This window comes from Staurois parvus, unplaced genomic scaffold (genome assembly GCF_062004578.1).
Source record: "Staurois parvus isolate SC_StPar_1 unplaced genomic scaffold, SC_StPar_1.0 ptg001912l, whole genome shotgun sequence".
NCBI lineage: Eukaryota > Metazoa > Chordata > Amphibia > Anura > Ranidae > Staurois > Staurois parvus.
Window position 1 is genome coordinate 161,549 of NW_028319708.1, and position 13,452 is coordinate 175,000.

A 13,452-nucleotide genomic window follows, 5' to 3' on the forward strand; every position below is an offset into this window, starting at 1 on the left:
GAGGTAACGTGTTCTGGAAAATCTACCTGAACAACATGATTCCAGATTTTTTTTTCAATTTTCTTAAACAGTCTTACATAGTTACATACACTATATTGCCAAAAGTATTGGGATGCCTGCTTTACACACACATGAACTTTAACCACTTGCCTACTGGGCACTTATACCCCCTTCTTTACCAGGCCAATTTTCAGCTTTCAATGCTGTCGCACTTTGATTGACAATTGTGCGGTCATGCAAGATTGTACCCATATGAAATTGTTATTTTTTTTTCTCACAAATAGAGCTTTCTTTTGTTGGTATTTAATTGCCGCTGGGTGTTTTACTTTTTGCGCTATAAACAAAAAAAATTGCAAAAAATAAATAAAAAAACCCCAAAAGTTTGTTTCTATTATAAAATGTTTCAAACAGGTAATTTTTCTCCTTCACTGATGTGCGTTGATGAGGCAGCACTGATGGGCACTCATAGGCGGCACTGATAGGCAGCACCCTGATGATCAGTGCCGATCCCTGCTCTGACAACTGCCGGTTCTCGGCAGTACTTTCCTCACGCTCTGACAGCATGAGGAAAGTGCAGCCGAGAACCGGCAATTGCATTTCCCTGTGATCAGCGTGTCATTTGACAAGGCTGATCACGTGGTAAAAGGCTGCTGTGATTAGCCTTTTACCACATCACGTGATCAGCTGTGTCCATAGGACACAGTGATCACGGAGATCGCCGGGGGCGCGCAGGAGAGCGCGTTCTGGGAGGACATCATATGACGCCCACCCAGAACTGGCCGGCCGCAGTGTAGCTGTCATTCGGCTATCTGTGGTCAGCAACTGGTTAATGGCATCCCAGTCTTAGTCCATAGGGTTCAATATGGAGTTGGCCCCGCCCTTTGCAGCTATAACAGCTTCAACTCTTCTGGGAAGGCCGTCCACAAGGTTTAGGAGTGTGTCTATGGGAATGTTTGACCATTCTTCCAGAAGCACATTTGTGAGGTCAGGCACTGATGTCGGACGAGAAGGCCTGGCTCACAGTCTCTGCTCTAATTCATCCTAAAGGTGTTCTATCGGATTGAGGTCAGGACTCTGTACAGGCCAGTCAAGTTCCTCCACCCCAAACTGGCTCCTCCATGTCTCTATGGACCTTGCTTTGTGCAGTCATGTTGGAACAGGAAGGGGCCATCCCCAAACTGTTCCCACAAAGTTGGGAGCATGAAATTGTCCAAAATGTCTTGGTATGCCGACGCCTTAAGAGTTGGCTTCTCTGGAACTAAGGGGCCAAGCCCAACACCTGAAAAACAACCCCACACCATAATCCCTTCTGCACCAAACTCCACACTTGGCACGATGCAGTCAGGCAAGTACCATTCTCCTGACAACCATCAAACCCAGACACGTCCATCGGATTGCCAGGAAAAGCGTGATTGGTCACTCCAGAGAACACATCTACCCTGCTCTACAGTCCAGTGGCGGCGTGCTTTATACCACTGCATCAGACACTTTGCATTGCACTTGGAGATGTAAGGCTTGGATGCAGCAGCTTGGCCATGGAAACCCATTCCATGAAGCTCTCTAGGCACTGTTGTGCTAATCTGAAGGCCACACCAAGTTTGGAGGTCTTTAGCTATTGACTTTGCAGACAGTTGGTGACTTCTGCGCACTGTGCACTTCAGCATGTCCTGACCCCACTGTGTCATTTTACGTGGCCTACCACTTCGTGGCTGAGTTGCGGTTCTTCCCAGTTTCTTTCACTTTGTTATAATACCACTATAACAGTTGAGCGTGGAATATTTAGTAACAAGAAAATGTCACGGATGGACTTATTGTACAGGTGGCAACCTATCACGGTACCATGCCTGAATTCACTGAGCTCCTGAGAGCGACCCATTCTTTTACAAAGGTTTGTAGAAGCAGTCTGCATGCCTAGGTACTTGTTTTTATACACCTGTGGTCATGGAGGTGATTGGAGCACCTGAATCCAATGATTTGGAGGGGTGTCCCAATACTTTTGTCAATATAGTGTAGTTAGTCTGGCTGAAAAAAGACCAAAGTCCATCCAGTTAAAAAGGAAAAAAAAAAAAACACAAAAAACAAACAAACCAACAAAAAAAAGTTATAATCCTATACTCACAGTTGATTCAGAGGAAGGTAAAAAAAACCCCAGCAAAGCATGATACAATTTGCTCCTGCAGGGGAAAAAAATTCCTTCCTGAACCCCCGAGAGGCAATCAGATATTCCCTGGATCAACTTTACCTATAAATGTTAGTATCCAGTTATATTCTGTGTATCTAGGAAAGAATCCAGGCCTTTTTTAAAGCAATCCACTGAGCTGGCCAGAACCAACTCTTGAGGGAGTCTATTCCACATCTCTCACTGTGAATTAATAAATTAATAGATTAAATCTCTTTTTCTCTATGGGGTCTCTTTCTTAAAAAGAAGCACTCAAGAACAGTTTGGACTTTGTTCTGGGTATACAGTACTTATAAACTACCTACAACATAGAACAGATATACAGTACAGTAGTAGCATCAAGGGCACAAGCAGATGAAATAAACAGTTCAACGGAAGCCATTTGGTTGCATGATTATACAGTATGTTATTAAAAAGGAAGAGCATAAAAATATCCCAACTATAATTAGAGCTCACCTTGCGCACTTTATTAGGAGTAGTAGTATTGCCAAGCACTCTTCGTTTATTAGGTGTTCTTGGAGCGCTTCCATAAAACATCTCCTCCTCTAACTGACGAGACTTTTTCATTAACTGCATTTAAAGATTGGAGAGAAAAAACAAAAATTGTTATCTTAAGTTGTACATGACCTCAATACGATCAAATCAAAACACATTTTGATGTTCTTATATTAAATGTACAAGGATAACAGTGCAGGGACATTATCTTTTGCCAGAAGGAAAAACAAATGGCAGGTGATAAATTAAAAAAAAAAAAGAAAAATCTCTTACCCTCTCTTGTTTTTCCTTTTCTTTCTCTACCTGAAGCTGATTCCATTGCTCTGCTACATAGTCCATGAATTTCTTGCCATTCACAAAGAACTCCTGTTGCTGTTCCTCTTCCCATGATTCGATACGAAATTTTAGTTCTTCCTCCAACTGTAATCAAGAGAATAAATCAGCTTAGTTATTAAAAAAATAGCATTTAGAAAAGGACCTGTAGGAGACATATGGCAGTGCTCCGAGTCAGGAAGCACAGGAAAGTAATCACCCTGCTGACAGAGGAAAATTGGAGCAGCATCTGCTAGTGTTCCAGAAACTGTAAGATCAATGGATGGATGCCGCTCAGACCAATCCCAGGAGTTCAGTGTATGTGAGATGGCCTCAGCCGCCGCTCTGGCCCTCTGAAGCCATCTCACTAACTGGCGATCTGTCTGAGCGGCATCCATCCATTGATCTTACACCATTCTGAAAACTGCAACATTGTTTACAGCAAAAACTGTCATTTTCTTTTCTTTTTTAGGATACCCCCCTATGCGTTTTAATACACATCAGCACATTACACAGATTAGGCAGTATTTTATATGGTAACAATGTTTTTGCAAGTTTTGAGGTGCATTGTCCGTTCCCCACATCAACACACCTTGGAACCTATGGTTGACAATGGTAGCACATAAAAGCGAATAATTGCTGATAATGCACCAAAAACATGAAAATGAGCATTGAAAGGTGTGAATCCAGCTTAAATTAAAGCTTGAGTTGTGGGAGCCACCCTACTGGCTTGGTTTTACAAAACTACATGGTTCAAGGCCATCATACTAATCTTGGATTTATTATGTAGAAAGTCACTGACCAGCACGTTTCATTTAAGGTGATCTGACCCTGACCTAAAATGTTTCAAAGGCAATAATAACAACGCTGTCTCCTTGACGTGCCTGTCAATTTCTGTGACCAGCTGTCTTGGCTCTCTTATCAGCAATTACACAAACCAAGTTGCAATCAACAATGTGATGTAGCAGGGGACGACTTTTCTCAATATACAGTGGGGAAAGAAATTTGATCCCCTGCAGATTTTGTAAGTTTGCCCACTTACCAAGAAATGAAGGGTCTATAATTTTTATCATAGGTGTATTTTAAATGATAAAGACAGAATATCAACCAAAAATCCAGAAAAAACACATGATACAAATGTTATAAATTGAGTTGCAGTTCAGTGAGTAAAATAAGTATTTGATTCCCCTCCCAACCAAACGATAATTCTGGCTCCCACAGACTGGCTACACAGATTAGTCCTGTCAATTTAAGAAGGTGCTCCTATGCTTTGAGGCTGTTTCTCTGCTTAAAAAGGTACAGGCCGACTTTGCCGCATTGAGGGGCCAATGGACGGGGCCACATAATAAAATCTTGGATGAGAACCTTCTTCCCTCAGCTAGAACACTGAAGATGGGTCGTGGATGGGTCTTTCAGCAAGACAATGACACAAAACATACCACCAAGACAACAAAGGAGTGGCTCAAGAAGATGCACATTAAGGTCATGGAGTGGTCTAGCCAGTCTCCAGACCTTAATCCTATAGAAAACTTACGGAGGGAGCTGAAACTTCGAGTTGCCAAGTGACAGCCAAGAAACCTTAAGGATTTACAGAAGATCTTTAAAGAAGAGTGGACCAAAATCTTTCCTGAGATGTGTGCAAACCTGGTAACCAACTACAAGAAACATCTTACCTCTGTGCTTGCCAACAAGGGTTTCTCCACCAAATAGTAAGTCATGTTTTGCTTGGAGGTCAAATACCTATTTTACTCGCTGAACTGTAACTCCATTTATAACATTTGTATCATGTGTTTTTTTCTGGATTTTTGGTTGATATTCTGTCTCAATCATTTAAAATACCCCCATGATAAAACATTATAGACCCTTCATTTCTTTGTAAGTGGGCAAACTTACAAAATATGCAGGAGATCAAATTATTATTTTCCCCACTGTAGCATCAGTACAGTTTTTATACACATAAAGTTGAGGAAGCATTGTACACTATAATTTACCATGTAACATTTTCCATAAAAGACCTCCTTTAGTAAATACTCAATATTTTAAAGATGACATCCTCGCTGAAGCATAGCATTCATAATGTAACACAGAATTAGCTAAACACAATATAAGAGGCTTCTATAGAGATCATACCTTTGGAAGCATCTTCTGCAATTTTGCTCGCTGCTTTTCTTCTTTTAAAAGATTCCCTCCACGGTTATTGAACCTGTTGGGGTCTGTTGCTTTTTTCTAAAGAAGGCAGGAAGGCAGAGATAACAACGTGCAATGTTAGGATCTGTAAAAATACATTACTGATCCACATACGTTTTCATGAACTAAAAAGGAACACCATCATAGCTATAAAAAGTTACTTCTCCATGAGCTCAGTAGATTGTATTTGCCCTTTACAAAGTGCTCTTTATTTACTTACATCAAGCTCCAAGAAAAGATGCCAGTTCTCTTCCCACTTATTCACTCCTTCAAACATCTCTTTATGCACTTCATAATATTCCTTAATGCGGATGATTTCAGCATCATGCAGACTGAGCAGGTTTTCACTGTAGTCCTCTGATAAGTGATGAATAGTTAGCTTCGGTAGTATGATATACAATAATAACAGTCTACAGTATATCAGTAAAATTACTTACCATCGTAATAGGGAGCAAATTCTTGTCTTTGTTCATCACTATAAAAACATTTGTCCCAGTAGGATTTTAACTCTGTACGAATAACTTCAATTACATTTTTAATATTCTGCAACTTCAGTTCTTGCAAACGGTCCAATTCATCTTGTAACTTAAAAGAAATATGGAAAACTGTGGTTAAAACAGAATAATGTGGATTAGCCACACATAGGAGTTTATTTACTTACACTGGAGAGTGCAAAATCTGGTGCAGCTCTGTGAAGAAACCAATCAGCTTCCAGGTTTTTATTGCCAAAGCTTATTTGAACAAGCAGAAGTTAGAAGCCGATTGGCTACCATGCACAGCTGCACCAGATTTTGCACTGCTATTTTAGTAAATCAGCCCCATAGTATGGGCTACTATATGTAGCCTTGCTTTACTCTACTGCACACGTGTCATACACAAGGCCCAAGGGCCGAACTCGGCCCTCCAAGCCATTTCATGTGGAAGTCGCACCTCTCCCACAGCGGCAGCAAGCCCTTCACCTCTGCCCCACCTTGTCTCAGCAGTAGAGAGGACTATGAACCCCAGATTCTGAGTTTTTCCATGCAGCCACAGCACCCCCTTGTCTCTGCCTCCCCTGGTCTCAGAATTCAGCAGACTCCAGTTCTCCTCTAGACCCTGCACTGTTTCCCAGCTCCGCCCTCAGCTTCTTTCTGGCAGCAGCACAAGGTAAGGGTGGTGCACAGTGAAGTAAGGGAGGGTGGGGGACTCTTGACTTTTGATGGTAGGAGGCTCTTGACATCTGATGTAAGGAGGGGTAGGGTGCCCTGGACAACTAGTCTTACAGATGCGAAAATATATAAAAATATAGTGAGCGCTCTCAGTAATTAAGCAGCTGAACATACAAGGAAAAACGCATAAAAAGTCCCAAGAAATATATACAAAAATGCAGCGCTATTAATATATCATAGATAATAATGATGAAACACAGTCCAATGAAAGGTGCTCCTTGATTCCCAGTGCAAATGATAAGACTGCGCACTAACCAGAAAGCGTATAGGTAATACGCATGTGAATAAATATCCTGAAGGTTCCCCCTCTCCTTTCTGGTCTGGTCACGGGAATAGCTGGAAAGAATGGAGATCAAGCGCCCTCGTGTGGTGAAGGAGTGGTCCAGCAGGTCAGAGATAGATCAACCAAGATAAAGTTCCCCCTCTTAGGAGCTGACACAGGAATCACTCGGGGCTGTAAAGGTTGAAGAAGCTGTTGGGGCCTCTGGGCAGGAACTTTCTTTTTATCTGACCTCTGCAGTCTTTCTGTTGCACATTGACTGACCACCAAACTTCTTGCAGAAGTGCTGGAGGGAAGTTTGGTGGTCAGTCAATGTGCAACAGAAAGACTGCAGAGATCAGATAAAAAGAAAGTTCCTGCCCAGAGGCCCCAACAGCTTCTTCAACCTTTACAGCCCCGAGTGATTCCTGTGTCAGCTCCTAAGAGGGGGAACTTTATCTTGGTTGATCTATCTCTGACCTGCTGGACCACTCCTTCACCACACGAGGGCGCTTGATCTCCATTCTTTCCAGCTATTCCCGTGACCAGACCAGAAAGGAGAGGGGGAACCTTCAGGATATTTATTCACATGCGTATTACCTATACGCTTTCTGGTTAGTGCGCAGTCTTATCATTTGCACTGGGAATCAAGGAGCACCTTTCATTGGACTGTGTTTCATCATTATTATCTATGATATATTAATAGCGCTGCATTTTTGTATATATATATATATATATATATATATATATATAGTCTTACAGATGCGACTGGCCCTTTGAGGGCAACCATAATGCTGGTGTGGCCTGCGATGAAATGGGAGTTTGACACCTCTGCTCTACTGTATAGTCTATGAAATTCTCTTAACTTTAGGAGAGAAAGAGGAAGAGAAATGAGGCATCAGCACACAGAACATCCAGACAAGAACAGTCACTGTATGTGTACATACATTTGCACTGAGCAAACAAAAGTGCTGAAATTAAATCTATTCACAACCTACTTTAAAGCATTAGTTCACAAATTGTGCCTTAAAGTATATTATTTTTAAGTTGTGGATAGAGTACTGAGGAGTTAGAACCTTTTATGTTTACTATTGCTGTTGTGGCTGCACGTGGGAGATTCACTCCCTCTATTTCTCCTGATGATACCTGGAGAGACGTGGCAGCAAATCCATAATTTTACAGCTGTCACCAGAACAAGAGGCAAGAGATCAATCTTCCAATTGGGACAGCTTTTCCAGTGACAACTGTTTCTTTTTCCCTCACTTTAAAAGGCCCCTTTCACAAGAGGTGGACTCAGTTATGATCAGCAGTGATCTGTCTGCAGAGCAGGCGGGTGACAGGTCCGTGTCTGCTCAGTTTATACAAAGCGGATATGGACAGAGCTATACTGCTCTATGGACCAGAAGGTGTAAACAGACGCTGCCCATTTACATCTGACTGCCCTCTGATCCGCCTAGACAGAGGAGCACAATTCAACTTCTGTTTTTTTTCCAGCAGATCGGATTGTAGGTAGGCAGTTGTAAACTGACAAATCCATTTACACTCGCTGGTCCATAGGGGTGAATGGAGTGTTTGATTAGGTCTACCTGAAAAAAAAGACAGGTGGACCTAGAAGAACCCTTCGAGTGCAAGGGGCTTTAAATATATTCACTTACTTTTTGTTGTGTCTCTGAAAGTACGGGAAAATCTCCAAAAAAAGGAAAACAAATTGGCTATGAAAACACTAACTGATCAGAACAAACAATAGAAAAGGTAAAAGGTCAAATACTATAAAGTTCACGTTTACCCCAGGTCAAAAACAAAGAATCTTACTGCTTGAATAGTTTTCCCTTTAGAACCAGTCATATGCACAGCAAAAGCATTCCTCTCCTCTTCAGGAATTGCAAGCCTATCCCAGAGTTCGAGGATTTTGGACCGTAGCTCTTCACTCAGTGCTTTATTTTGTCCGATTCGTTCTTCTAGCTGTAATTTACACAAATGATTAGTAAATCAGAAAAAGGTGCATCATTTAGTTTTAGCCAATTCGTTAATAACTGCACAATCCCTGGATTAGTTGCCACAAATAGTCAATTACAAATCAAAAAGGCATTTGCTGTTGGCTGATCCAGTAAAAGCTTTGAAAAGCTAGGGAGCAGCTCACCTGAAATAGAAGCTGGTGCAAAGCTTCTAGATTTTCCTTTGACAGGCAGAAAGCTTCTTCCTCTACACACACCACATCCCTCTCAAAGCTTGTATCAGGTAGGCGATCTAGTTCCTCCATACACAGAATTATTTGTTTCTTTGTTTTAACAAACTCAGCTTCACGGCGCTCCTGTGGTGGCAGCAAAATAAACGTTTAATATACACCAGAGTAGATTAGAGTTCACATAAATGGGTTTTATGACTGTTTCGATCATTTGAATAATGATGTAAATGCTGCATCTTCCAGAGACACATGTTTTGAAGATTCTGCTCAGAATATTAGTTTGCAAGGTTTAAGCTATAGGAAAGCTGCAGGGCCTGATAACATTCCAGCGATTATTATAAAGAACTGTGCACTGCAATGAGCAGATGTCTTTGCTTTGATTTTTAACTCCACTCTTCAGCAGGAGGTTGTTACTTCGTGTCTAAATCAATAAATCCCCAATTTCTTGCTTAAATGATTATCGCCCTGTGGTACCTACTTCCATCGTTATGAAGTGCTTTGTGAAATTGGTTCTCTGGCTCATTAAAAAGTTGTGTTCCAGTGGACTTGAATAGTTACCATTTTGCTTACAGAGCAAATAGATCTACGGATGCTACTGCTTTAGTTAGCGGTGCACCGAAATGAAAATTCTGATGCCGAAATCAAAAATTCAGGATGCATTTGGCTGAAAACCGAAATGGACAGTTATAAAAAAAAAAAAATAAAAAATAAAAAAAAAAATTATTTTTTTTTAAATGCAATTTTTTTGAAAAAAACAAAACAAAACAAAAAACCTACAATATATACCCCAATTTTTTTGTAAAATATGAAAGATGGATGTTACACCGAGTAAATAGATACCCAACATGTCTTGCTTTAAAATTGCGTATGCTTGTGGAATGGCGTCAAACTACGGTACTTAAAAATCTCCATGGGTGACGATTTAAAAATTTCTACAGGTTACCAGTGTATTGCTCTGATGTTTGTGGAGATACCGCACATGTGTGGTTTGAACATCATTTACATATGTGGGAGTGGCCTACATATGCGTTCACCACTATGCACGAGCACGGGGGCACTTTTAACTTTTTTTTTTTTTTACACTGTCCCTTTAAAAAGAAAAAAAAAAAAAAAAAAGAAGTTTTAATCACTTTTATTCCTATCACTAGGAATGCATGCATCCCTTGTGATAGAAATAAGTAGTGACAGGTCCTCTTTATGGAGAGATATAAGGTCAATAAGACCCCACATCTCTCTTCTACAATGTAAAGCATTAGATCAAAAAAAGCATTGATCTAGTGCTTTAAAAAAAAAAATAATAAATACAAAAAAGAAGGGACATTGCTCCAGTCCTCCAAGGACATAGAGATGAGTGGAGGCTCTTTTTCCTTCAGCCCAGCTCCGGGATCGTTCAGTGGTTGCTCAGGTAAGGCTGAGAACCACTGAGCGGTGGCGGGTGGTGTTATTTTCGGCACCTGTATTGGTGCTTATTTTCATAACCCTAAAAACTAAAAATTCTTCCTGCGCCAATGAAAAAAACTACTACAGGATCTATCCTATTTTTTTTTTTTTTTTTTTTTTGATGGTGAGGATTCCTATAGAGTGGATACGAAAGAGGGTTTAGGATCCCATAAAAATTCCTAAAAGGCGTTTCATTCACCTAAATCTGGTGAGTGTATTTGATGTTGGTTTGCACGGGTGGAAGGTGGAAGTTTCTTTGCATTAGAAGAATTTTTGATCTTTTTGCACGAACTTTTTGTGATTCACGAACTTTTGTTGTCTATTATCATGATGGACTTTCACTATTAATATAATTTTTATTATATATTTTGCACTTTATATATTGATTTGATGTAGAGGTCTATGTTTGCGCTGTTTATTTATATTTATCTTATTTTCATAACCGCCAATGGCCGATAGGGGTGTTTTCGGCCACTGAAATTTCGCTGCATCCCTAGCTTTATGTTCTGTGTTGACCCGCTTAGAGGGTAGAAATAGCTATGTCCGAATTCTTTTTTATTGATTTCAGTTTATTGCGATTTTCCTATGAAACTTATTGATAAACTCAGATTGGGTTTATGTTTTTTGTAATTGGGTTTTGGATTTTCTCATGGATAGAACTCAGTTTGTAAAATTTGGTGAATATTGCTCATCAACACAGTCCCTTAGTGTAGGAATGTCCACAGAACGGTGTGTGTTAATCCCTACTTTGTTCACTCTGTATACTCGTGATTGTGTGTCTCCCGTTTTGAGACAAATTAAGAGATAACATTTGAGGACGACACCAGTGTTATCCAGTAAATATGGGAGAAATCAGCAGAAAATTGAGGGCTGGGTAGGTTGCTGTAAGGAGAATAATCTGGAGCTAAATGTGAAGAAGACTAAATTCACAACAGTTTTTAGGAGAAGAGGAATTGGGTATGCACAGTTTTTTTTTTGTTTTAATGGGGTGGAGGAACAGAGCGCTTTTGGGAACAGTGGGTCAGTGCATGTATACAATCTTGTGGGCAGGGTACACCGTCGGTTATACTTTTTGAAGAAGCGGAGCAGGGCCGCTTTCCGAGTGGGTCTGCCTATGCTTCTACAAGGCTGCCATGGAAATTGTGTTGACTTATCATACTGCTCTGTGGCAAGAGTTGTGCACATCCCAGCACAAAAAAGCCTTACAAAGGGTGATTAAAATGGCACACAAAACTATTAAAGGCGTAGCTCTACCCAGTATTGAGGAACTGGGGAAAACTTGTCAGCTTCGGAGAGCCTACAGTATTTGGGGGACAGTTCCCACCCAAAAGAATATTTTGTCTAAACTGTTACCTTCTGAGATTATTGCCTCTAATACTGCTAGGCTTCCACATATTTTTTTTTTGCCCACAGGCAGTACAGCTTTTGAATTCTGGAAAGGGTAACAGGATAACAGACAGCGGAGGGTGCATTGTTCTATTGTGTAAATATGGTTTGTGAGGCTACACTATTTTTTTTTATGTGTAACACTGGATGGAAGTACATGTGAATTTCATTTTATGATTTTTATTCCACAATACTACATTTCTTCCTTTGATTTACCCATTTTGGTGAAAATGTAAAGTGGAGCAGTTGACCAGAGTGAATTTTTTTTCCCCCCTAACATACATTATACAAGAATGCTGTGCACTGGTTACTATGACCGCTAGTCACATTTCAACCTTTTCTTGATTTACAGTTTGTAGACACAAGGACCATTAACATTTACATTTCACTGCTACCTTTTCAGCACAAAGTGCAGCCAAATGTCTCCTAAACTGGTCCAACTCATCCAGGCTCGGAACCTGACTGTCAATGAAGTATGGAGACATGCACAGAATGTCACACAACTCTTGATCACGCTGCTTTAACTGCTTCAGCTCCTGAATTCGTTCCTTTTTTTGCTTTAGCATAACTTCAACACGTGTCCTTATGTCCTTTTCAAGCTGTAGGATAGTGCTTTCTTCATCCTCCTGTAGAAAAGAGAATACCAAACAATAAGCAAGCATTTAAAGAATAGTTTATCAAATCTGAGCACACAGATTTTTTTTTTCCCTTAAAGAAACCCGGATTCCCCAAAAAAGAAGTGAGGAAAATTCTCCAACAGCAACACAGACCAGGATTTTATTTATTTAAATTGTTTCTAAAAAGGTAAAAATTGTATTTTCTTTGTTATAAAAATAACAAACATGTCATACTTACCTGCTCTGTGCAATGGTTTTGCACAGAGCGGCCCCGATCCTCCTCCTCTCATGTCCCCCCACTGGTGCTCCTGGCTCCTCCTACTCATCCATTGCCCACCCTGGGAAGCCGCTTCCTATGGGGGCATTCATGCAGGCTTGCTCCTGAGCCTCACTGCCAATGTCCATATACACACAGACAGTGGGCAGGACCTGCCCCCTCATCACAGAGTTTGACAGCAGTGAGAGCCAATGGCTCCTGTTGCTATGGATCTGCCCTGACGAGGAGACAGGAGGGACAGAGCACTGAGGGCCATGGCTCCCATGCACAGAGCTGGATCGTAATGGGTCTCAGGTAAGTATAGGGGGGCTTTGAGGGAAGGAGGGGCTGTAAACAGAAGTGTTTTACCTTTATGCAAAGAATGCATGAAGGTAAAAAAACAAAACAAAACAACTTCAGCCTCTAGAACCACTTTGAGGTTGGGGAAAGACTAGAAAGTAATAGAGGGGTAATCTTTATAAAACTTAGCCCAAGTATCAGTAAAAACCCAGCAAGGGTTCTAAACCTTGCCTGCTCTAGCCAAAACTTGAAAAAAGTTGTATTATGTTAAGGAGTAATAATAGTTCACAAGCATAAATATAGAGGCACAGTAATTAAATCAGATAGGTTTGCAAATCCCCTTTGCTAGCCTCCATGTTAGCCAATAGAAAGCCGTAAACGTCACACTTTTAGAAATTGGTAGATATCATCAAGATTGTCCAGACAGCTATACAGTCTGTAGTAGAAATTAAACTACGACTTTGGTTAGCGCACCTAAAAAAATGGATTATATCTCATTCACAAAAGCACTATTTACTCACTTCAAATGGGGGAAGGTGCAATTCATTGCAAAGCACAAACAGTTCTTTACGGCAGACATCAATGCTCTTTAGAAGACGTTCCTTCAAATTCTCCTCTTCCTCTATCA

At 40.7% G+C, this 13,452-nt stretch overlaps 1 protein-coding gene across 8 annotated transcripts in view; it reads right to left on the bottom strand.

Annotated features, from left to right (window-relative positions):
* The window catches only part of PRC1 (protein regulator of cytokinesis 1), a 53,316-nt gene that overhangs the window by 13,898 nt on the left and 25,966 nt on the right, over positions 1 to 13,452 (bottom strand). For all 8 annotated transcript variants that reach the window (XM_089664405.1, XM_089664403.1, XM_089664404.1 and 5 more), the window contains exons 3-11: positions 13,346 to 13,452; positions 12,047 to 12,277; positions 8,781 to 8,951; positions 8,453 to 8,602; positions 5,611 to 5,758; positions 5,394 to 5,530; positions 5,117 to 5,212; positions 2,948 to 3,094; positions 2,636 to 2,749 (exon numbers count right to left, since the gene is read on the bottom strand). The exon at positions 13,346 to 13,452 is cut by the window's right edge and continues 16 nt beyond it. In XM_089664405.1, the coding sequence (XP_089520531.1) occupies positions 2,636 to 2,749; positions 2,948 to 3,094; positions 5,117 to 5,212; positions 5,394 to 5,530; positions 5,611 to 5,758; positions 8,453 to 8,602; positions 8,781 to 8,951; positions 12,047 to 12,277; positions 13,346 to 13,452 (1,301 nt within the window). The remainder of the gene's footprint in view (positions 1 to 2,635; positions 2,750 to 2,947; positions 3,095 to 5,116; positions 5,213 to 5,393; positions 5,531 to 5,610; positions 5,759 to 8,452; positions 8,603 to 8,780; positions 8,952 to 12,046; positions 12,278 to 13,345) is intronic.